This window comes from Phodopus roborovskii, unplaced genomic scaffold (assembly GCF_943737965.1).
Source record: "Phodopus roborovskii unplaced genomic scaffold, PHOROB, whole genome shotgun sequence".
Classification (NCBI taxonomy): domain Eukaryota; kingdom Metazoa; phylum Chordata; class Mammalia; order Rodentia; family Cricetidae; genus Phodopus; species Phodopus roborovskii.
In genome coordinates this window covers 20,394,807-20,420,795 of record NW_026126541.1, presented here as the reverse complement: position 1 = coordinate 20,420,795, position 25,989 = coordinate 20,394,807, and the positions used below count along the sequence as shown (strand labels likewise).

The 25,989-nt window shown below is 40.6% G+C and overlaps 1 protein-coding gene across 1 annotated transcript in view; it reads right to left on the bottom strand.

The window, feature by feature from the left end:
- Positions 1–24,973, bottom strand: part of Noc3l (NOC3 like DNA replication regulator) — a 30,372-nt gene extending 5,399 nt beyond the window's left edge. Inside the window, exons 1-17 of the mRNA XM_051199743.1 lie at positions 24,896–24,973; positions 23,630–23,837; positions 21,176–21,314; positions 19,831–19,988; positions 19,287–19,340; positions 17,785–17,915; positions 15,616–15,777; positions 15,329–15,422; positions 12,781–12,956; positions 12,458–12,586; positions 7,431–7,562; positions 4,043–4,123; positions 3,702–3,802; positions 1,157–1,229; positions 1,013–1,076; positions 860–931; positions 348–529 (exon numbers count right to left, since the gene is read on the bottom strand). Coding sequence (XP_051055700.1) covers positions 348–529; positions 860–931; positions 1,013–1,076; positions 1,157–1,229; positions 3,702–3,802; positions 4,043–4,123; positions 7,431–7,562; positions 12,458–12,586; positions 12,781–12,956; positions 15,329–15,422; positions 15,616–15,777; positions 17,785–17,915; positions 19,287–19,340; positions 19,831–19,988; positions 21,176–21,314; positions 23,630–23,837; positions 24,896–24,904 — 1,965 coding nt within the window. The 5' untranslated portion in view covers positions 24,905–24,973. The remainder of the gene's footprint in view (positions 1–347; positions 530–859; positions 932–1,012; positions 1,077–1,156; positions 1,230–3,701; positions 3,803–4,042; positions 4,124–7,430; positions 7,563–12,457; positions 12,587–12,780; positions 12,957–15,328; positions 15,423–15,615; positions 15,778–17,784; positions 17,916–19,286; positions 19,341–19,830; positions 19,989–21,175; positions 21,315–23,629; positions 23,838–24,895) is intronic.
- Positions 24,974–25,989: the final 1,016 nt, after the last annotated feature.

Sequence of the window (25,989 nt, the reverse complement as noted above, 5' to 3'; positions counted from 1 at the left end):
CTTTAATCCCACCACTTACTTGGGAGGCAAAAGCAATTAGGTCTTTGTGAGTCTGAGGCCAGGCTGGTCTGCATGGCTAGTTCCAGGCCAGCCAGCACTGTACAGTGAGACCCTGACTCAGAGAAAAAGGCTCCCAGTCTGCTGTTCAGACTGGCCTAAAACTCCTGGGCTTGAGCAGTCCTCCTGCATCAGTCTCTGGTGTCACCATAGGCACGGAAGCTACTGCACCTGGCTATGAATGAATTGAGTAATAATGGTAACTATCCGGGTGAAAGAGGCGCACATCAAACAAGCGCCGACCGTGCCAGCACACCATGAGCACTCTACTTCTTCACACCACTACTTACGTGCATCAATACTCTGGTAGTTGCTAAAAGGCCAATGCCTGAATTTGGAAGAACCTGCAGAGCAAGCGTACAAAGGCGCTTGATGAAGGCAAGAGCTCGCTGATGAGAAACCTGCTTTCTGCGCTTGCTTAGCATGACATCAAGGCAGTGGAGTACAATCTCAATACCATCGTTGGTGGCACCTAAAACAGACATCCTTCAGTGACGTTCTCACTGTTTTCATTATGCAACTGTCCAAACTGCAGAAAACCCACAAGACGAATTCTCACACCTGCGGCAAACCATCTTTCTAGTCAGGAGAGCAATGCTTAGACATGCTCTAGGAAGCATTTCCTGCATTTCCTGTCAACCCCAAATGTTCTTTCACCCCTATATTGTACATAACATTAATTACAGGTGCATGTAGCCAGTATTTTATATACCAGATCCTATTTATCATCAGCTACAATTATGATCTTAACACATTCTCAGACTATACATACGTATCAAACAAGCATCTTCTAAAAACATACCTGCGTGTAATTTAAACAGTGTTTTGTAGAGATGTGTATAGAATTTCATCGGGTCAATGTTAAGAACATCACCTTTGAGAAGACAACAAACACAATCAGATTAAATTACAGTCTTCAGTGACAAAGCAAATAAATCCCAAGACAGTAACTCACCTTGTCCAGAAAGAATATGAAAAGCAGTCTGAACACAGTGAAGACTTTCTTGATAACTCAGGTCCTTAAAAAAAAAAAAAAAAAAAATGAGAATGATGGTTGCCATGTATACCTTTAAAAAGTAATTCACTGGTAGTTACTTACACCAGACTCAATGAGGGTATGAAGAACCACTAATAAATCATCAAAAAACTCCACATTTATAAGATGTGCAAACCTAGAATCAAATAAAACTTAGTTACTAAATAATCCAAAAGCAAAAATAAAAAGCAAGTAAAAATAGCTTGACTTTAAAACTGTATTTTAAATATTACTCACTTCAAGTTGTTAGTCATCATGGAAATAAGTGATCACTGACAGCTTTCACTTAATTCAAACTGACTTTTTACACAATTCTCCAACTACTGGATATTATAGGAATAAATGAAGCATCGGTAAAAAAAAAAAAAAAATACCCTATCCTGAGAAACAAGCTACCAAGAACAAACAACTGACCTGACTAAATGCATTAGGTTTCTACAAATAATGAGGCAGCAGAAATAAGCTCTCAGGAAACAGGAAGCAGTAAAAAAGGATTCTGCTGGGTGGTGGTGGCACATGCCTTTAATCCCAGCACTCAGGAGGCAGAGGCAGGTGCACCTCTGTGAGTTCAAGACCAAGTTGGTCTACAGAGTAAGTTCCAGGACAGCCAGAGCTGTTATACCGAAACCCTGTCTCAAAAACCAAAACAAAATGGGGGGTGGGGGGAGTTTAAAAGAAAGGTTCTGCCATTTATAAGAACACAGACTCATAGACTTTAGGGGTTGAGGGAGCTACAGCCAGCTGGTACATATACAAGGCCTCAGGTTCAATCCTTAGTATTTAATCTGGGACTGTGAACACTATGACAGCTTGAAAATAAAATGTAAGAACTGTTGGACTGGTGACTAAAGTTCTGCTACTAATGACCACGTGACACTACATTGCACCACTTGACTGCCACAGGCCTCTATTTCTGAAACAATTAGGAGAGTTCAGGAATCTTCTCAGCTACTAGATGATAGAATACTCTGTACACTACCAAGCATCAGACACAGAAGTCTGTTAAAGCTGTGTAAATGTGACCTAATAAGTGAGAGATTCCACAAGTGCTGCTACCAATTTTGTGGGAAGCAATGTGGCCTTATTAACCAGAACTGAAAATGAGAACACCATTTCATTTGGAAATACATGCCCACAAATGCATGAAGACATAAGTACATGCTCTGGTCTGAGGGTATAGCTCAGTTGATAGACTGCGTGCCTAACATGCACTGAATAAACTGGATGATAGTATATGCCTATAATCCCAGCACTGGGGAAGTGGGCAAAATGACCAGAAGTTCAAGGTTATCTTTGACTACACAAGTTCGAGGCCAGCATGGGCTACATGAGGCCTTTCCCAAAAATAAAAATAAAAACAGAAACTGTTTTAAAAGAAAAGAAAGATTCTATATTCCTCTCAAGTAACTTAAAGGGACTTACAGGATACTACACACACAGTCTTCTATTTAGATCAAAAAGGACAAGCAGAGACAGAGACACACACACACACACACACAGAGAGAGAGAGAGAGAAGCTTCATATTATTTTCAACTTCTAAACTTCATATTATTTGACTTATAAAATGAGTATATATTTTTGAAAAATAAAGCCTACTTTTTAAATAATTAGAGAATTAACCATCAAAAAAGCAGATGAGAGGAGCCAGGAATGATGGTATACACCTTGATGAGACAATTTAAATAAAGGCCAGCCTGAATTACATAGTGACTTCTAGGCTAGCCTGAAATATAGGGAAAGACCCAAGAAAAACAAAATAAAACCATAGCAGGTTTCATTTGAAGTAGAAATACTCCCTTCTTTGCTCCGTCTTCTTGGGATGTTTCTGATGACAATGGCAATGCCTCTCATAAGAAAGCACAACCCTGTGAGCTCCAGTCACTAGTGACACTCTGTAAGAACAGAACTGCCACTTCTAGCCAGGGCTGTATTTCCAAGGCGATTTCTAAATCTCTGCCAACAACCATGGCTAACAGGAAGTTTCAAGTTGCATCTGTAATGTGTGTTATATTAGTGTTGAATAGCAATGAGTACAAGGTACCACCTCAGATTAAATAGCTATTACTTTTAGCTAACATTCCCTAAGATCATCAGTGTTGACAGCACACACAAGATCTACTTTAGCAGAAACAAAGAACTAGACAAATGATCTGCAAGCTGGGTTAATAAAACAGACAAGACTCATGTATGTCTGACCCACACAAACTGTGCCAGCAGACAACCAACAACATAGTACAAAAAGGAATCAAGAAGTGACTCTGGAAAGATGGCTCTGGAAAGATGGCTCAATGGTTAAGAAGGTTTACTACTCTCTCAGAAGGTTCAGTCAACACCCACATTGCAGCACAAAACCATCTGTGTAACACCAGTTCCAGGGGATCCAATGCCCTACTCTGGCCGCTGTGGGCACCAGGCATGCATATGGTACACAGATACACAGGAAGACACATAAAATAGAACAAAATCAAGAACTGAGAGGTGAATCTTAGGGATGCCAGAAACAATTGCAGTACTAGGACAGCATCAGGGGGCATGCTGAGAGTCACAGCTATGCTGCCAATATGTATTTACAATGCACCTAAAGGGTCCACTCTACTCAGCCCTTACTTGGCAAGACCTTCTAGAACCGCTGGCAGGAGAGGTGACCTCTGGGCCTTCTTCAATATTCTGAAGTAGGTCACAAACACAATATTCAGAGTCTCTGTGTGCTGTCAGAGAAAGCAGACAAGAACACCTTAGAATTTGCTGGTAGCTCTCTCTGAGTTAGAATAATCACGACTTTCTTTTCCCTGGCATGCATCACATGGTACTTTCTTATATGTCACGAAAAACCATCTACCTAAGACTCACAAAATAAACCAAAATGATATAACTTTAAGTTGAAACAGTGTATAAGTAAAATCATTTGACAAAACAGTCTGGGAGTATGGCAGACCGGAGCTGCCCACCAGTTTCAGCTTTCTGTCAGTACTCTCCGAAGCTTCAGCCTCCCGAAGTTCCCGCTCCAGTCTCTCCTCTGCTTTCTTCCACTGAAGAGAGAGAAATAAGGAAAGTAAATAAATAAATAAATAGATATATACTAGTGAGGGCAAAAACAAGGCAGTGTCCACACTAAAAAACCTACATATGGTCTATGAAGATGAACATCAGCAAAGGTTGAAAAAAAAAATGGATAAAATACACAGGCGAGCTAAACTGATAATACTGGTTGCTCCTAGGAAAAAGGTGGAAGAATGAAATTAGAGAAAGAAGGACAGAGAGGACTCCTACTCTAACGGTGGTAACAACTAATGTTTATAAAGAATGCCCAGCATATGAACTCTTACATGTGCTACCCATATCACCTCTGACATTTAAACTGTATTGACCATTAAAAGTAGATGCTATTTGCCCTTCTTCTAAATTATCCTTCAAAGGTCTCAGTAAATGAAAAGTGACCGGATTTCAACCCAGATTTAAGAGACTGGAACTCTGGCCAATTAAACGACTAAATCAATAAAAACACAAATGACTGTATCGTTTCTGACAAGAAAAATGGAATCTGTATTTCATGATCCTAAATTGCTTTTCAAAAGCCACACAAGACCCAGTTTCTCTCCCTGCCTACATCTTGCAATCAGATGTTAAATGATCTCGAAAACTGACTGTTATCACTTAAATACTGACCAAGCACCATGCCTGCCTGCCACTGTGCTCCCTGCATTGATGCTCACGTACTCACCCTCTGAAACACAAGCAAGCTCCAAATTACATTTTTATAAGTTGCCTTGGTTATGGTGTCTCATCACAGCAAAAGAACAGTAACTAAGATAGCTAAGTAGTTAAGAGCAACTACTGCTTTTGCAGAGGACCTAGTTCCCAGTACTCCACAACAGTTTATAACTCTAGTTCCAGAGATTTCTGGCCTCCTTGAGTACTAGGAATCCATATGGTGCACACAAATGCATGTAGGCTAAATACCCATTTACATAAACTAAAAATTATACTTAAAAGGGGACCTGAGAGAGAATTCTCAAAAGAAAAACACGAATGGCAAATAAAAAGATACTTTCAACATCATCAACTATAATAGAAACACAAATTAAAAGCACTTTGAGATTTCATCAAGAAATGATTAACAGCCAGACAGTGATGGTGTACACCTTTAATCACAATACTCAGGAGACAGAGGCATGCAGAACTCTGAGTTCGAAGCTAGCCTGGTCTACAGAGCAAGTTCCAGGACAGTCAAGCAGAGAGGGAGAATACTGGGGCTAGAAAGACTTAAGCAAGGGAAACATGATGGGGAGGGGGAACTAATCAGAGACATAGAAAAAGTTTTATAAAAACCTATTGTTTTAAGGTTTCTATTGCTTGCCAAAACATCATGACCAAAAAGCAACTTGGGGAGGAAAGGGTTTATTTGGTTTATACTTTCAAATCATAGTCTATCATTGGAGCAAGTCATATAGGAACTCAAGCAGGACTGGAAGCCTGAGGCAGGAGCTGGTACAGAGGCCACGGAGGAGTGCTACCTACTGGCTTGTTAGTAGAATGTAGTAGTCTGAATATAATTGGCCCTAATCTCACAGGGAGCAGCACTGTTAGGAGGTGTGGCTTTGTTAGAGTGGGTATAGCCTTGTTGGAGGAAGTGTGTCACTGTGGGGGCGGGCTTTGAGGTTCCTATGCTCAGGATCCTGCCCAATGTCTCAGTTGACTTCCCATTGCCTGCAAAATGTAGGACTTTCAGCTACTACTCCAGTATTACATCTGCCAGCACAATGCCATGTTCTGCCATGAAAATAATGGACTGAACATCTGAATCTGTAAGCAAGCCACTACAATTAAATGTTTTGCTTATAAGATTTGTCATGGTCATGGTATCTCTTCACAGCAATAAAAACCCTAAGATACCTATCTTGTAACCAAATTTATTTGGTTTGTTTGTTTTGGGTTTTTTTTTTTTTTTACCTTGTTTTGTTTTTTGTGGGGTGGGAGTTTGAAGGAACCACCATGCATGGCTAGGAAAAGGTGCTCCCAGAAGCTGTCAGATTTTAAACAAAAATGCCAGTGCTGGGAGCAAATGGTTCCTCATGAATTATCAGGAGTCAAAGAGCTCCCAGAAATCCCTAAGAAATACAAGTTCTTGCCATTCCTACTGGGTGCCCACTAGAGTTAAATGGTAATGCCCTGTTGCTGAAGACACCACACACCTAGCATTCATGATATAAAGAAATCAAGTTGTAATTTAGCTGGAACAGTCCTCCCTGCTAGCTAACTTCCAGTCCTTGAAGGTACTAAACAGCTGCTGGGGGAGAAAAAGCAGCAGTGGTTTTATCTAGTTGTCAATCAAGATGTAGCCACTTGTGAATAGCAGCCTACTGTTATGGGAGTAGCTAAATGCTCTCTGACTAGACTTAAGATTTGCTCCACAGGACAGAATATAAGCCTGGTACCATACACATAGTCACAAAACCTAGGGGAGAAATGAATACTGTTATTTAGCTAAACTAACATAGCCTCAAGCTGCTTTCTAAATATTTATGCTTATATTCACGGAAAATTCTACTCTCGGCCTTAATCAGAGAAGCCTCTCAGGTAAACAGTGAATCTATGGACTCACTCAGCACATGATGATGAGAATAAGTGATAGATAAGTGCACAGCTCTAGACAACTTTATCCTCCTCTCCAATGCTCAGGGAGCATTGCAGTTAAGAGGGAGGAAGGGCTGTAAGAGTTGGAAAATAGGAAGAAGGCCTATGAAACGTCGTCTTCTGAACAAAGCACAACCACTACTATCATGAATTCATGGCAGCTAGGCTGGTGCACTAAGTCAAGGATGGACCTATCAACAGTCAGGCTTGGAGGGAAAGGAGCTCAGGCAGGCACACACTAACTGCTCAACTATTTGCTACTAATAGATTTAGAGAGAAGGGAAACTGCCTTCAGTTGTTACACCCACAGATGACCCAAACAAGCCCCAATGAATACCCCAAATGGTCACAATGGCCCTGATTAAGCTAAATGGGTCACAAAATGAGCCTAAGAAAGAGACTAGTGTGTATATCTGTAGGGGAGGAGGAATTGACAGAGATGGGAGAGATTAACAAAACAAAACAGTAGGAGAGGGTAATCAGAATACATTAAATACACACACACACACACACACACACACACACACACACACACACACATATGTATATATATATATATAACTGTCAAACAACAAAAGTAATCAAAGGTCCTTTCCTAACTATGATTTATACAAGATTTATCTAATTACCCTTTGATTCCACTTGTAATCAAAGATTAATCAAAGCAGACTACTTAAAGGAAATAAAGAAAATACACCAAACCTTTCTTTGCATTCTTGATAGAGTTTTTCTCTTTTCCTTGAAAGTCATGAACTTTTTTGGCTTATTAATGTCTTCTGTGTCTTTTTTCACTTCTACTTCCTTGATTCGCAGGCATAAAAATGTTTTTAACATCTAATATTGGAAAACAAACAAACACACAGCTTAGTACTTACATTAGCCTCAAAGACTGTAGAAAAGGACTTACGTCAAATGTTTCATTACATCGACACAGAGTTCTACCCTCTTCTGATAATCATACTCAGACATCTGTCTATGAAAGATCAATAGTGTTTGGCTAAAAATTCAAAGCAGTTCACTCATGAATATAAGGGAAGACCAGTGCACTGGCAGACAAGATAGCACAGGGTAAACAGGCCAGAAAGAGGTTTGGAAACGTATGGAAAAAGACAAATCAACACATTCTGACTAGCTGTACTCTACCAAAATTTGCAATTCATAGTGTCAGCATTTATCTGATCCCCACAATACAAAAAATAGCTCCAAGAGAAAGAGATTTGAGACCCTTCATTTTTCTCTTGAAGAAACCACCTCAGTGAATAATCAGTCACAGCACCTTTCATGGGATGAACTCTTTTTTTTTCTTTTTTATATTTTTTCTTATTTTACATATTGATCCCAGTTCCAGTTCTCTCCCTCCCATCAGACACCTCCCCCCCACCCCACACCCCACACACACCCTCCTGTCCCATTCTCCATCCACTCCCCAGGGAGGGTGAGGCCTTCCAGGAGGGATCATCAAAATCTGTCAAATCATTTGGGGTAGGGCCTAGGCCCTCCCAGGGACAAACTCTTTTATTTTTTTTTTTTTCTTATTTTACATATCGATCCTAGTTCCCTCTCCCTCCCTACCCCTTCCCTCTCTCCCATGCCTCACCCCCACCCTCCCATCCCACCCCCCCTCACTCTACAGGGATGGTGGTGCCTTCCAGGAGGGGTCAACAAAATCTGTCAAGTCATTTGGAGTAGGGACGAGTCACCAAAACACCAAATAAACCTATTTTTAAAAATGGGGTACCGAACTAAAGAAAGAATTCTCAATAGAGGAAATCAAATTAAAACAAGTCTGAGATACCATCTTACTCTTGCCAGAATGGCTAAAATTAGAAACACCAATGACAACTTATGTTTAAAAAAAAAAAAAATGGAATCTTGAAATTTGCAGGCAAGTGGATAGAACTTGAAGAAACCATCCTGAGTGAGGTAACCCAGTCACAAAAAGAGGAACACGGTATGTACTCACTCATATATGGATTTTAGACATAGAGCAAAGGATCACCAGCCTATAATACACACCACCAGAGAAACTGGGATACAAGGAGGAATCTAAGAGATTCATATAAGGTCCCTCACAGAAGGGGAAAGGGACAAGATCTCCTGAGCATACTGGGGGGGGCGGGGGGGGGGAAACAGTGAGAGGAGAGGGAGCCAGGGACAAACTCTTAACAACCACAGGATTTGTATTCTTTCAACTTGCACATATGTCTGATAACAGGACAAAAAGCATAAAGTGTGAAATGGATCTAAAGTTATTCTAGGTATTAGAAAGATAAATTCCAAATATTTTGTAGGCCTTCTATGTATGATGTGCTCATAAAATATTATTAGCCAATGACAAACAACTCCAAATAATTAAAGGATACAGTTTGTAGGAGACTAGGGAATGTAACTTTTACTGAAGCCATATTATCTTATTATCTTTTCTCTTAAGAAGCCTGCTATTTAGCATTTTGGTGGTTCAACTAAGTATCACCACTTTTAAAGGAAAATAGAAAATGAAAGGTATTTAAAAGCAAACAATGGCAATGACATAACAAAGCACCGGTTCTTTAATCACAACGTTTGGGTGGCAGAGGCAGGTAAATCTCTTGAGTCCAGCTTGGTCTACAGAGCAAGTTCCAGGATAAACAGGGCTACCCAGAGAAACCCTATCTCTCTCAGATGGGGCATGGCGGGGGGTGGAGATCAGCATAACCACCAAAAACATATGACCAAAAATAAATTTAATGTAAACATCTAAAGGCCAAATGAAGAAAACAAAACAGCAAGTAAGAACATGAAAGTCAGTAATCCCAGAAACTCAAGAGTCCAAGGCAGAAGGATAAGAAGTTTGAGGCCAGCCACAAATAGTTAGAGACCCAATCTCAAAGAAATAAAAACTAAACAGACGTCATTTTAAATTAATGGCAAGATACATGCCATCCATCTCAAATATATGTATTTAATGCAGTCATAAAAGTTAAACGTATCTGTAGTCATGTAACACACATGCAAACACATCAAATACCTTACATATTCAACATAAAAACCAGAAGTCAATCATGTGTGACAGTGTAAACCTGCAGTCCTAGCATTCAAGCAGCACTCAGACAAGCTGCTGGTCTAAGTTTGCAGTCAACCTGGTCTACAAATTGAGTTCAAGTCCAGCCTGGACTATGCAGTACAACCCTGTCTCAAAAAACAAAACAAACAAAAAACCGACCGTGAGACCTCAGGAAAGAGAAACTACAAACTTGAGACTGAAGTGGCTTTATACATGACAAAAAACACACACCACCAGGTGAAGCTCAATAGTGAGCTAAAAGGCAGCTGAGCCAAGAAGTGTTTCTTAAATATAGACAATAAAGATTACATTCTTACTATGCAGTAAATAGTAGCATTTTACCGCCACTATCAAGAACAATGTCTGGTACTGAATATGCATTTACTGAAATGGTACTTTAAAATTTTCCCCAAACTGTGGGCTAGAGAAATGGTTCTGGAGTTAAGAGCACTTTCTGCTCTTCCAAATTTAACTTCATGTCCAGGAGATCTGTCCTGTTCTGGCCTCCAAGGGCATCTGCACACACACGACACATACACAGACATACACATAAATAAAAGTGAAAATGTAAATCTTAAAATACAATTACACGCAGCCACTAAAAAAGGATATTTAATGAGAAAAACTGGCAAGTAACACCAAGAGCAAAAAGTTTAAGTGAGCAGTGAGTGGAGGTACAGCAGGTTCCACACTCATCCCTGAGGAACAGCTATCATCACAACAAATACAATAACGGTGCAGAGGGTGGGGAGGAGCAGCCACCTTGAGAATCAGCGCAAACGCCCCTCGATAAGCTAACTAACCACAGAACTTCCTCCTGACACATACCTGAACGTACCTAAGACTACAGGCACATGTGTAATTTACTGATGTTCTACTCATAACAGCTAGGAAACTCTGAGTAGGTGTGTGTCAGTGGATGAATGGGTAATGAAATGTGGTACACGTGCACAGTAGAATTTTATTCAGCTCTAAAGAAAAATAAAATGAGGCAATTTGCAAAAAGAAAAAAAGAATGTATGGAACTGGAAAATAGCAAATTAAGTGAAGTAACTCAAGCCCAGAGAGAAAACCACAAATTCTCTCATATGTGGATTTCTGTTTTGTTTTGCTTGTTTTTCAAGACAGGGTTTCTCTCAGTAACAGGCCTGGCTGTCCTAGAACTCGCTCTGTAGACCAGGGTGGCCTTGACCTCACAGAGATCTGCCTGCCTCTGCCTCCTGAGTGCTGGGCAGAACCCAAGCCATGTGCCACCACCACCCAACTTAGTTTCCCATTTTTAAATACCTGTGTCTATATGAGAGAGTAGACTCGGAAAACTAGGATGGGGCTAGTGAGAGCAAGGGAAAAAGAAAAACTTTTAGCAAAAACATTACATTTAAATCTCAGTAAATGTTACCTATGCTATATAAAGACTTAAAAAGTTGTGATTATTGGATAAGCACCTAGCCATTTTGAGATTTTTTTTAATTCCTGATTATGTTCTGTTAGAAAATGCTACTTCAAATTTATGTGCAGACACGTTTCCTCTTCTGATCAGTAATGCTACTGAAATGTGGGTATGTTTACACACTGAATACACAACTATTTCTATTGAGTTTCTTTTCTGTTTTTGTCTATTATTTTTCATTAGTTCTCACTATATAAATTTAAATCTTCTAGTACAGCAACATCTTTGAAAAAGTATACAGAGAAGCAAAACTTTACTAATAAACATGTATATAAGATGAGAAAAATGGCTCTCTCAGTAAAGGGCCTGCCATGGAAGCATGAGGACCTGAGTTCAGATCCCCAGTGCTCATATAAAAAGTTGGGTGTGACAGTGTGCCCATAACCCAGTGCTGGGGGAACTACACAGAGACAGGTGTATCCCAAAGCTCAGTGACCTCTCCAATTAATGAGCTTCAGATCCAGTTTAAGGCCCTGTCTCAAAAAAATAAAGGTAGACAGGAATCAAAGACAATACTCAAAGTTCACCTGCACTATCAACAGCTACACACCTACAGGACCTACATGTGTGCCTGAACACACACATGCACAGACCCACGTTCGAATCCAATTACCCCCCACCCACACACACAAAAGATGTACAAATAAAAACATGTGCAATGTTGGCAGCTTTACACCTCACAAACTAACAAAAGATTAAACAGTAACATTCTGTATTGAGTAGCTGGGAAATGACTCAAATGACTAATGACACCCTGAGTGACAAATTATAGAAAATCATTTGGCAATCTCTCATTTTTAATTGCAATTACTACTAGATTCACTAACTCCATTCAAGAAATCTAATTCATGGAACACTGGCAATATAAAAACACAATATGGATAGTGGCCTCCCCAGCACTGTATCAGGAAAACCCTCGAGACGACTCGACATTTACCCAGTAGGGTGCTGTGTGCTGGTGTGTGGGATGCTGAAGCTGACCACACAACATATCATTCTGCTGCAGAAAGTGTTCCTTCAAGAAGCCTTTTTCTTAAAGTTTTGAAACAAGGACACATATCTCTCTTTACAAATACATCTAGGAAGATATACACAACAAACTGCCAGCGACACTTACATCTAATGAATGCCTATTTTTAACTTTTCACCTTATATAAGTCTGTAAATAAATGTCATGAAACAATAAAAACTTAACTTCGTAATTTAAAACAAACTTCAAAGAAAAGAAAGGCTTACCTCTGGCCTAACTTCATAATTTCTGCCCTTTACAAAACCAGAAATCACTTTAATTACACCAAGAGAAGCTTGACCTAATTTATCTTGTTTAAAGAGTTTCTTTACTGCTTCACAACACATTTCAGATACCTGAAAAAGAAAGTAATAAAGCAGTATTGACACTGTGGATCAAACAACCCTGCTGTTGGGGGACTGAGACAGTGCATAATAAACTGATACCATAATACTAATGGCTTATCAAGAATTTGGGGATAAGATGAAGTACATAGTGTGCAATCTTCCTATAAGGACAAGGATAGTAAACCAGTTTTAGAGCAACCCACCAATTTTGAGCCATCGTTCATCAAGGGGACAATCAGTACAATGATGTTGTTGTGAAAGTTAAAATGGGGCAGGGCCACCAACAGCTCACACAGGCTCTTCACAGCCACTTCGGCCAACCCTTTGTAGGCCTTTAAGGACACCACATTGCTTTTCTTCAGCTTCCTTTGCTTCCAGTCTAATTGAAACAAAAGGCAGGTACTTTAATCACTGGTCAGAGACTGAAACTGATTAGCTTTTGTTTCACAGTGAACATGCATTCCCACACTTTCACTCAACTATAAAATATGTTCATGGTTAGATCTGTGGAGAATGTCTGCATCATTATGATTTCAGACAGAAGGTACAAACTACATAAACAGGAAACTGTAAAATACAAGATTTTGATCTTGGAACCAAAAGAAAACAAAAAACAAAAAAATAGAGAAGACCGTAAATCATCTTACTAATCTTTCCAATTAGTTACATGCCAAGATGGTAATGCAAAACCAACAAGCTGACTCTGAGTAATGGACCTAAGTTCAACCCCTGGAATCCACAGGAGGGAGGGAGAGAACTGCCTCCCTATCGTTGCCCTCTTGAAACTCACATCCCACAATACCAAATATACATCCACAAACAAATACATGTAAGAAAAAATGAGAAACGGCAATTTGGACTTCCTTCCTTTTTTTTTTTTTTTTTTTTTTTTGAGACAGTCTCTGTGTAATAGTCCTGGCTATCTAGAACTCACCCTGCAGACGAGGCTGGATCCACCTGCCTCTGCCTCCTGAGTGCTGGGATTAAAGGTGTGCACCACCACCATCTGAAGAAATGGTAATTTGGAAACACACATAACAGTATTAAAGTTAAATTCATTTTTTAGTGTAGATACATTATATTATGTGTGTGTACGGTGTATGACTATGTGCTCACACTCATATGCATGCCAAAGCAAGAGGCCAAAACTGTATGCGATAGCTGTCACCTGTCACCTTATTTTATGATGTGTATGTGAGCTCTGTGTGTGGGTGTGTGCACAGGTGAGTACAGGTGTCCACATGGTCCAGAAGAGGCCATGAGAGGTCCTGAAGCTGGAGTTACAGGCAGTTGTGAGCAGCCTAACCTGGGTCCTAGAAACCAAACTTAGGCCTCCTGAGCCATCTGTCCAGGCTCTCCACATTAGTTTTTGAGACAAGATCTACTGGTCCTGTCGGGCTTGCCAATGGCCAGGTAGGAGCCTCCAGGACCAAATCCTAGCGTGTTCCAGGTGGATGCCACAGCATAAAAACACTATCCAAGCCTCCCATCTCCACTCCACCACTTCTGTGCCTCACTCGGGCCAACAGGAGACTCGGCAGGCCTGTCTCAGCTGATAACAAGGGGATCCTTGTCCTAGCACTCAGGAAACAAGTCCAGTGAGAAGGTCGAGAGATCTAGGTTGCTTCTCAGTTTACCACGCAATTTTCACTCTGCCCCTCTTTTCTGGAGAAGGGTGTGCAAAGAGCTTATCATCCTAGCTAAGTTTAAGTTTGCTTTTAAAACATGGACAACTATTTCAAGACAAAGCCTTTTGTCTACAGTTTTAAAATGATAATAAGAAATCCCAACTGTTCATAAATTCAGCTAACATATGACTACTTATGAAGACTACAGCATGCTGAGAATATAGCTTAGTTATAGTTGCTTGCCTCGTGTGCATGTGTTCCTGCCTTCCATCCCCAGCACCATAAAAGGAAAGACAAAGAACTACAGAAATAATAAGGCTAATATTAATAGTGGATAAATTAAATACTAACTAAAAAAAATCTAAATACTTTATTCCATAAATCCAACTGTTTCTCATAATCTTACAAGGTGATATCATTACTATTTGTTGATTAAAAAAATGAAGCACAGGAAGATAACTTACCTATTATGTAAATGGTGGAGAAAAGGCTGAACTCTGGAAGTCTTTTTTGTTTTGAGACAGGGTCTCCATTCTGGCATACAATGTACTTTAACTATGTAGCTACGAATGACCCTAACTTTTGAGATTTCTGCCTACTCCATGCCTATGTTGACATGAGTGTGTACTACCACATACACATGGCTTATACAGTGCCAGAGAGAGGAACCTTCATGAATACTATGGAAGAACTATTCCAACTGAACTATAATGCCAGCCCCCAAGAAGTCTGACTGCCTCTCACATAAAACAGAATATAAAAGTTACCTTTGTGATCACTTAAGGTTAGGTATGCATGTTCTTCTAAGACATGTTTGCCTGTTACGCATGATGGTGCAAATCTTTAACTCCTGCCCCAAAGGTCAGAAGTAGGCAGATCTCTGTAAACTTGAGGCTAACCTGGTCTACATACCGAGTTCCAAGTCAGCCAGAGCTATATTAGGGGGGGGAGGGGAAAGCTGGGCAGTGGTGGCACAGCCTTTAGCCCCAGCTCTCGGGAGGCAGAGGCCAGCCTGGTCTACAGAGTGAGTTCCAGGACAGGCAGGGTTACACAGAGAAAAGCTGCTGGAAGATCAAATTTTTTTAAAATAAATAAATCAATAAATAAATAGTTTAATGAATACCTTTAACTATTTGCTCCAGATTTTCCAAATAAAATTTGTATTGGCTAACCAGGCCTTCTTCAAATTCTCTTAACTTCTGGGTTTCTTTACGAATCTGAAAAGATCAACATTATTTTATGTTTAAAAGTCAGAGCAGTGATTTCAAAAGCTGGCAAGAAAACAAGTGCCTTGCACTTTGGGTTGAATCAAGAACAAAGATTAAATAACAACAATAACCCTCTATTCTCCCATCTCCAATCCTCTAAAAGTTTTGGCTTATTTTTTACAGTAATTTTATCTAGCATCACCTTGGTAGATTTTTCTGCTTCAGTTAGGGGCCGTATTTTATATGAGGGAGTGATGTCCTTAAACAGCTCCATCAATGAAATTATCACCAACTTCCGGACAGTGACAGCAACATCAGGGTCCTGTTCCATCAGCATGGAACGCAACTCTTTCAGTTTTTTAATCTGTTAAAGAAATATTCATAAGTCTACAAAAATGGTGGCAAAACATTTTAGAGCAAAAGACAATAGCCCTGCATCTGACATTATAAGTGGAATCCACCTAACAACTCACAGAGACAAGCTGCATTAAACTACAATGAACACATCACTATAAGTCATAGGGAAACCAAACTATTAAAAATAGGTTAGCAGCCAGGTGTGATGGTGCACATCTTTAACATCAGCACTCACTTGGGACAGGTGTGATGGTGCACATCTTTAACATCAGCACTCACTTGGGAGGCAGAAGCAGGTAGATTTCTGTGGGTTCAAAACCAACCTAGTCTTCATAGTGAGTTTCAAAATAGTCAGACCTACAGAGTAAGACTAACTCCAAATTAAACAAACAAATAAAGAAAGTTAGGCTGGCACGATGGCTCAGCAGGTAAAAGCACTTCCAGAGGATGCCTGATGATTGTGATTTCTATCCCAGGAACCCTTGGTAGAAGAGGAGAACCTAAGAGCTATGTTTGAACTGCACATGTTCACCATGGTAAGTACACCCATGTGCACACAATAATAAATAATTATTGAGTGGTGGCACATGCCTTTAATCCAGTACTTTGGAGGCAGAGGCAGGTCTCTCTACAGAGTAAGTTCCAAGATAGCTAGGGCTACCCAGAGAAACCCTGTCTCAAAAAAAGCCAACCAACCAACCAACCAACCAAAAATACTAATACTAAATCAACCAAGAATATGTTAACCACTGAGGGGTTGTAGCTCAGTGGTAGAGAACTTGACCGGCATGCAGGAGGTCCTGGGTTCAATTTCTGATAGTGGGGGGAGGGGGTATATAAACATATTATAGAGCCAATTAATATTAATTTCAGTAAGATTTGAAGATAATTAACATGAAAAAAATACAAAAGTATAAAGTTGATGCTAAATTCAGCAGCACATTTACTAAAATTGGAAGATGCAGAGAGTAGTCAGCAAAGATGTGAAGCAATCTTATTTAAAAAAAAAAATAAGCAAGGAGTTGGCTTCAATTAAATAAAATGCTTGCTTTGAATTATTACCATTGCTACTGGATCAGATCAGTGGGTGAAGAGCAGTACTCCAGCTTGCTAGTGATGTTTCCCACAGCAAGGACAAATATGTGTCTTTATCTTTTTGCTATTCTGAAATTGTGTGGCATAGGCATAAGCCTCTGGAGGAGACCTGGACCCAATTAAGTGGCTATCAAAATGGGGGTGGGGTAATCACCTGAGTTATTTGGAGATGCTGGGAGCTTAATCATGGCCCTGTGCATGCTGGGCAGGTACTCTGCTGCTCCACCACTGAGGCATCTCCCATCCTCACTTAAGATTTTTGAGATATTTTTTAACAGGTTCTCACTACATAGCCCTCAGAGGGCTAGAAATCACAGAGATCTGCCCACCTCCGCCTCCCAAATGCTGGGAAATGGCATGTGCCACCATGCCCTGCTCTTACATAAGAAGACATTATCAAATCACATCATAAAATATTATCAGGCCAGCGAGAAGACTCAGTGAGTAAAGGCATTTGCCATTCAGGCCTGTTACCGAATTCAACCTCCAGAACCCACGGAATGAACAGACTCATGAAGGCTGCTCACTACCACATGCACTGTGTTGCATATACACTGGTACACTAGTCAAACAAATGATAATAAAATAAACCCTTTTATTTACCTATCTTTTGTTTGTTTGCTTGTTTGTTTCTTCCAAGACAGGGTTTCTATGTAGTCCTATCTGTCCTGGAACTCACTCTGCAGACTAGACATGCACCATCTCCACCCAGCATAAAATCCTTTTAAAAACTGGCACTTATGGCTGGTACACGTCTTTAATCCTAGCACTCTGAAGGCAGAGGCAGGTGAACCTCTTGAGTTTTAAGTTCAAGCCAGGGCTGTTACACAGAGAAACCTTGTCTCAAAAAAACCAACCAACCAACCAAACAAACAAACAAACAAAAATATGAGGGTTATACATAACTCATACCACTCACATTGCTTTCTGGATCTGATACTATGGCAGATGCCAAGGCTGCAATCTGTATTTTCTTTTCCTGTAGTTTCTTCTTTCTCACAATTAAATGTTCTTCTATGGTGAGCTCTTGAATGGGGTTTTCAATGACCTCTGAAAGAAATTAGGTTTTTCTTAAATATTCCTATATTTACAGAGATCTAATAAATTCATACTTTTCATTTAAAATAGTATTAACGATGATAGTAAAAATGTGTGTTTATTGCTGTGCATCTTCCTCTTCACAATTATGTAAAACAGGTACCACCATTCCACTATCACACACATATACATCATTTTGTACATGCAAAGACGAATGCAAAAAAAAGTAGCTTGGCTAACTTCAAATTCAAAACCTAACAAAAACAGACCCAAAGCCTGAGCTCAAATTCTTTTTGTTGTTGTTGTTTTTTGAGACAGGGTTTCTCTGTGTGTCCCTGGCTGTCCTGGAACTCACTCTATAGACCTTAAGAGATTCATAGGAGCTGGGTGGTGGTGGCGGCACATGCCAGGAAGGAGACAGAGGCTGGCAGATCTCTGAGTTTGAGGCCAGCCTGGTCTACAAAGAGTTCCAGGACAGCCAGAGCTTTGTTACACAAAGAAACCCAGAGAGAAATTCATAGGCAACTACATAATACACACACAAGCATAACCTGTGATCAGCATCTGATAAATGACTGAAACCAGCTAAGTACAACAGTTGATTTATAACCTCACATACATTCTTAATGAGGTCTGCTAAGCTAAAGCAAAATTTAATTACTAGTTTCAAATAAAAATTTTTTCCAGGTTAATTTTTATTAGTTAAAGCCATTCTTCTGGGCATGATAACTCAGACCTATAATCCTGGCATTTGGCAGGCTGAGGCAGGACTGCCATAAATTTAAGGCCACCTGGATTACACAGTAAGTTCTTGGGCAATGTGAGTGTTTGAGACCTAGTCTAAAAATAAAATAAAAATAAAAATAAAAAAGAAGGGTGGGGGACATTAAATGGGTAGAAGGAACCTACTGCCTGCTTTCTGATCTTTACATACACACATACACAAGAAAAATAGATTTTTAAAAACTTAAATAAGCAGCAAAAATTCATTTTAAATGTTAAAAACCCACATGTCAGTATCTGAAAAAGAGATACACTAAGCACAATTGTCATTTAAAAAAAACAAAAGATTGTACATCACAAAATCAATTTTGCTGTTCTAAAAAAGTTAATCGTTTTTCTAAGTACGTCCATTTCTTATAATTAGGAGGATTCAAAACACTAACAATTAAAATTCTTCATGTTTGCCTCACCATTGGGAAATGTAATTTTCACATTTTTCCTCAATAAACAATGTATCAAATTTCATAAGGTGAGACTTTCAAATGTAGAAGATGGCCTGGAAAGGAGCAGCGCTCCATGATGCCCACTCTAGGTACACTGCCTAAAATAACTCATTGTGCAAAAGACCACTTCCCAATTAACTGTCTGTCAACTTCTTACCTTCCTCAGCTTCCAGCTCTTCTTCATCCTCTTCTTCTTGCTGGATGTTCGAGACTATTGGACAGATTTACATATTAAAGCTGTGATAACATTGTGGTAAACAAAACAAAGAAAGCAACAGAGTGGTGATTACCACAGATCTCAGCACACGCAATCTGTAAGTGAGGGACCACCAATTAAGTTCCCGGAAGCTGACAGAATCTAGTTTTTGCCTAGACAGAGTTTCCTGAGTATATGCTTTGCTCTAAATTATCATAATGGTGTCTTTGATTTCTGCCTTTTTCTGTTTTATTTCACAAACACATTTTCACTCTTTTTCTGTCTCTATTTCTGCGCATGCCCCTCTCTCTTTGATGAGATACTCACCCAAACCTTGCAGTCTCAGTGCAACAGATACCCAAAAGAACTGTCTGTGCCCCGGGCCAGAATCACTAAGTCTGCCATATGCTAATGGCAGCTACTCTTATTCTGTAGATATGACTGAAAGGCAAACACTAAACTCTGAATAAACTAAGTACCCAGGTAAGTCAGCCATTAGACTCACCTGGCTTCTCCCTAGTCTGTGGGATTATACCGCTTTTATCCTTGATGGGCAGCAAATGAATCAACTCCTTCTCTGGTGCAGTTTGCAGAGTTCTTGGCATTTTTTCATATTTATCTATCACACTCTCATGCTTCCGTTTTTTGATATGAACTGGCTCACTGCAGAAAAAAATTCAGTTTCAGTTTTAAAGGTTACTCTTCTAGTTAGGTCTTTATTGCTGTGACAAATATAATGACCAAAAACAACCAGGGGAGGAAAGGGTCTATTCCAGTCTACAATTGTTGTCCCTCGTGTAGGGCAGGTGTGAAAGGTATGGAGGAACACTGCTTACTGGCTTGTTCAATTTTTCTGACAATACCCAGGACCACAAGCCAACAGATGGATGGCCCTGTGCATAATGGGCTGGGCCCTTCCATATCAAAACATAAATCAAGAAAATGCCCCACAGGCTTGCCTGTAAGCCAGGGGTCCTCAACCTGTGGGTCCCATACTCTTTGGCAAAACTCTATCTCCAAAAATATTTACACTACGATTCATAACAGTAGCAAAATTATAGTTATAAAGTAGCATCAAAAATAAATTTATGGTTGGGGGTCACTAAGACTGTCCCTGATAATATTTCTCCATTGACTAAGTAAGTAAGTCCCAGAGATCAAGGCAGAAGCAGCAGCCTGCCCTAACTAAAGCAGGGAGATTATACAGGTTGTGGGCGAGGGGTGATGATGTGTCTGCCTCAAACTGGGTTTGTGCCCAAGTATGGTCAGAAGCTGAGCACATTAGGCAGGGACTTGGCTGGCAACTTCAGGAGAGGAAGCTGCAGTAGCGCAAGAATGTGGAGCTGGGCTTCTTGGTGCCTTCCCTTTGTTCAGAGACTGAGATGGTGGGGTTTGGAGAGACAGGCATGGGGCTCTCCAGATCTAGCAGGAATGATCTGGAGGTCCCAAGCAGTCACCACAACATGAGGAACTAACTATATTAAAGGGTCGCAGCATTAGGAAGATAGAGAATCGTTGCTATAAGCCAGTCTGATGGAACATTATTTTCAAGTGAGGGCCCCTCTTCTCAGATTACTCTAGCTTATCTCAAACTAACAAAAACAAAACTAACCAGCACCAGTACCTAAAGGTCTATCATTCAGAAAATGTACTGTAAACCAGGCAAGGTGATACATGCCTATAATCCCAGAATTCTGAAGGTTGAGGCAGGAGGCCCATCAGTTATAGTCCATCTTGGGCTACATAGTAAGAACACTAGTCTAGTACATATAGGGCCCTGGGTCTGATGCTCAGAACCACACCGGTAACACATACAGATGTGAACAGTTATAACCCAGATGAAATATTACCTAGAAGAAAGATCTCTTGTGAGAAAAGATGCTTTTTGTCCCAAATCTTTCATCAGCTGTATGTCGTCCTCATCCATCATATCTAAAGGAAGGGCTTCATTTTCCTCCTCCTCCTCCTCTTCCCTCTCCATCCCTTTAACTGTTCCGCCAAAACAGAAAAAAAAGCATTAAAATTCTGCATTTTTTTTTTTATCTTACCTCCCCTCCCTCTAGTACTCCCAATGACAGCATTACGGACACGCTGGGTGACAATTCTTTTCTATGTGGAGATACTCTGAATCCAGCAAAGGGCTAACTAGCATCTTAATATATCTGATTCCTGAAATCTGAAAATCAATGTTTCTCTGTATTCTGAACTGTGTCTCAGGGCACCTGAGAACCAATGGCTGAGTCCATTAGCACCTACTCATCTCCAGTGAATTCTGTTCCATCTCAGCTGTCCTCTCCAAAGGCCAGGTCCCAAGCCTGGACCACAACCATCTGTCCTTCTAGTATCATTTGGTTACTTCCAATGTTCTGTTTTGCTAATTACATATACAGACCTACATTTCTTCATACATTTCTTCAACCACTTGCTGTTTTGCACACTAGTGTGTTCCGCTTTTATTCCCTTGCTTCGAATGCATGACACACTTCACCCATTCTCCTGCTAACACACTCAGCACTTTCCTTTCTACATTAAAGTTATTCATCCTAACGTACAAAACCCCAACCTTACTCACATCATTCTAACTTCCTTCTCTGCTCACTTTCTGTGTTCCTCTTTATTCATCTTTTTACTCATGTGTGTGTGTATATATACATATATACACACATATATGTATATATATAATTCATGTAATATATATGTAATAAATATATTTTAAAACAATAGCAACTAAGGCCAGAAAACCTCTTATAAGTACAGAAGATTCAACTGTGAACAAGACAATCTTAGTGTTTTCCTTAACGAAACTTAACCTTCCTAACAGCAGTATGACTGATAAATACTGCTATACAAACATGGCACAGAATGAACCTCCTATCTCCTTTAAAAGACACAGCATTGTGTGTATTGCACACATTGTGTGAGTGAAATTGGTGTATATTGTTGGTCAACTTTTTCTCTTCCGTTGAATATCTTTTTTCTATCATTATACATCTCTCTCATCTGTCTCACTTCATTCAAGGACCTACCCTCCTACATCTTTTCCTTATATTCATCCATCTCTCACAACTTCACTTAGATGCTAAGCTGTAAGAATGAAATTTTTTCTCTTTACTTTTATTAAGGAACAATTAGCACATTATACTTTGCCTTCTCCTCCTCTTCTTTCTTTCTTCCTTCCTTTCTTTTTTTTCTTTCAGTTTTTTGAGATAGGACTTCTCTGTGTAGACCTGGCTGTCCTGAAACTCACTCTGTAGCCCAGGCTGGCCTCAAACTCAGATCTGCCAGTCTCTGTCTCCTGAGTGCTGGAATTAAAGGCATGCACCACCACTGCCTGGCAGCATATGACACTTTTCAAGTTGTAAAACTTAAAAGAGATCTCTCAAAGTATCTAATCAACCAACTCATGTTTCCTAGATTGGAGATCAAGTGACCAACCAAGACCATATAAATGGCTAGCAACAAAATCAAGAGAAAAGCCCACCTTTCCTGACTTCCAGTCAAATGACCACTTATCCATTACAATAATGTTACTACTGAGTCAAACTATGTCAAGATTAAGAGAATAAGATGGCTATAGAAAAAAACAATAGTTATTTAAATCAGTTTCAGAACTGATCTGATTCAAAATGGTCATATTCTTTTCTTGTTTTGAGTATCTAAGGTTCTTGGATAGTGCTACAAAATAACCCAGACAATTACAGCTGAATTTCACCCCAAGTCTACAAGAAAACCACCAGTTTAGAAAACAAAGTACCAGCTGGGCAGTGGTGGCACACACCTATAATCCCAGCACTCAGGAGGCAGAGGCATGCAGAACTCTGTGAGTTCGAGGCCAGTTTGCTCTACAGAGCAAGTTCCAGGTCAGCCAGGGCTACACAGAGAAACCCTGTCTAAAAAAGTAAAAATAAAAATAAGAACAGAAAGAACCTATTGGCAACATGGTGCAGAAAGTACCAATTCAAAGCATTCTTGCCTTGGCTAACTCTCAGTGATTGGGCAGGTGACAGCCCTGACATGTGGCCCACAATTGAATTACATAGCTACTCTAGAATGTCTCCCAAGTATGACATTTCCAGATCTGCTGTCTAGACCAACTAAAAGCAGAAGCTAGCTTTCTCACAGTGCACACACACTAACAGTAGTTTTCTCATACTGATGTGGTAAAGCATCAAAGAATTCTATCCTTACCCAGACTTACAAAGATCTGAACACAGGACAAGTGGTTACTAGAAAACACATCACCTCCATGGAGAATACTTCGGAATAACTAAAGAGAACTAGGGTAAGCGAATGCTCTTCATTACCTCGTCGTTTGCTCTTTGGGTCCTCCAATGGGAAGGGTTTTTTAGCCACAGCATCTTTTACAGCTTGCCTTAGTTTCCTCTGCTCTTTTCGGTACTTCTTGACAGTACTTTGTTGTTTAAATTGCTTATTTTTTAGTTTGTTTTCAAGTTTTACTTTACTGGTTTTTATCAACTTTCGAAAGCTTGGGACCTGCTTTTTATTTCTTCTCTAGAAAAAGAACAACAGAGGGAACACTATAACTGAGAAGTTTAAATTATTCTTTAAAATCAGGTTAAGGAAAATAGTTTAACAAATTAAATTAAATTAAACCAATTCCACCAATGTCTCACAACCATGCATCCTGCATAAGAACAGAAACCAACATATGGCAGTAACTAATCCTACAGAATGACACTGGGGCATCAGTCACTCAGCACAGGGTTTTCCCACGACCTGAATCTAGTCTCTCCATTGTGTAAGATCTGAAAAGAAAAACATTATGAATCTCTTACCTTGAGGTAAATGGTTATTCAAGGGTAGTTTAACACTTGTACAGTAACACAATCAGAGCAAAAAAGAAAAAAAATACTACCTTTAACAATAGCAACTGACATTTACTTGGTGTTTTATTATTTACAAAGCACTCAAACTTCCCAAGTACGTGTATGTGTATATATATGTATGTATGTATATAAAATGATCCTCACATAACAGATGAAGAAGTGAAGTCTACAGAAGTCATGCAACTTAATGAAGATCCCTGACCTAAGGGGGGGGGGGGGACGACGACTGGTTATGCCCCTTGGATTCCAAGTCTCTTGCTGGTAACCGCTTTATAATCCAAATTCCAAGACTACTTCTAAATCTCCCTCTCTATCTAGGAAAATCACCAGCCTTCCTATCTCCTTTAATGGGGAACCGGGTCCTCTGCGGGTCCGGTGCCTCCTAAAGTAGGCTCACAGACTTTTGGACTTACTTCTCGTGTGTAGAAAAGGATCCCAGAGAGAGTCTGGGAAAACTCTTCAGCCTGACATCCTTCGGATGCAGGGCTGGCTCATTGCTGGCCTCACATCTGCTGCTCCCTGAGGCCGCGCTTGGACGCAGCGGGAGAGGAAGCAAAACCCCCCGTACGGACCCGAAGTAGATGCTGCACTGAGCCGCCGGGAGCCCCAACACAGGCCACCGCCCCCTAAGACCAGAGTGAAAACCGGAGAGACAAGCGAGGCAGAGACCCTGTCAACGCAGGAAACCCTAGGTCGCGGGGCCAAGGTCCCGAGGGCACTCACCGCCTTCATCCTGACGCCTGCAATGACAACCACAGACAAGATCCGCGGGACAGGGGAGCCGCGGGAGCCGCAGGAAGTAACACACGTGCCCAAAGCGCAACCTTTCCCGAACAGGAAGTCCTACACCTTTCTGCCGCCGGAACCGGGAGGCGGGACTTCCGTCCTCAGGCAGTGTCGCACGCGCGCCCCCTGGCGGCTCTGGTTTCGAGCTCAGGCGCTCGCAGGCTGACGGTCACCGCTGAGATTCGCTGAGTCGGCGCGCTGGTGGCCGTGGGCGGCTTGTGGCCCCACTGATGGACTAGGATGGGTTCCGGCCCGGGTTCCCTTGAAGTCCTGGGGAGGACAGAGGGCGAAGGCTTGACCTTCTCCTGCACCTCGTGGCTCATTGTGTTGCGGGTGGGTATTCGCCTTCCTGGGCGGAGAGCACCTTTATTAGATAATGCTCGCCCCTGCACAGGCGCTGGGGTTCTGTTCCAAATGACCAATGATTTCTCACCACCCTCTACCAACCAAAAGTCCACACTTGTTAGTTTAGATGTAGTGGCGCACGCCTGTAGTGCCAGCACTCTGCAGGCAGAGACAGGGCGGGTCTCTGAGATCGAGGGGGTCTACACAGTGTAGACCCTGCAACAGAAAAAGTCTATGGTTTCCTGTGGAATCGTTTTTGATTTGGTTTTCAGCATTATATGAGAAAGTATTATATTGGAGAGACTTTCAGAATTAGGATTCTGATAACCTTTTGATAAAAATACCTTTGTCTATTTAGTAATCACGACCAAATAGTTAATTCTTACAGAAAGTTATAGCCATTACAAAAGTATGTTTTTCAGGTATTTGTCTTCCAAGACGTTATCCTGCATTCAAAAAAAGAAGAAGAAGAAAGAAAGAAAGAAAGAAAGAAAGAAAGAAAGAAAGAAAGAAAGAAAACCGGGGTAGTGGTGGTGCATGCCTTTTATCCCAGTACTCTGGAGGCAGAGGCAGAGGCAGGCAGATTGCTGTGAGTTCAAGGCCAGCCTCGTCTACAGAGCGAGTTCCAAGACAGGATTACGCAGAAAAACCCTTTCTCCAAAAAACAAACAAACAAACAAAAAAAC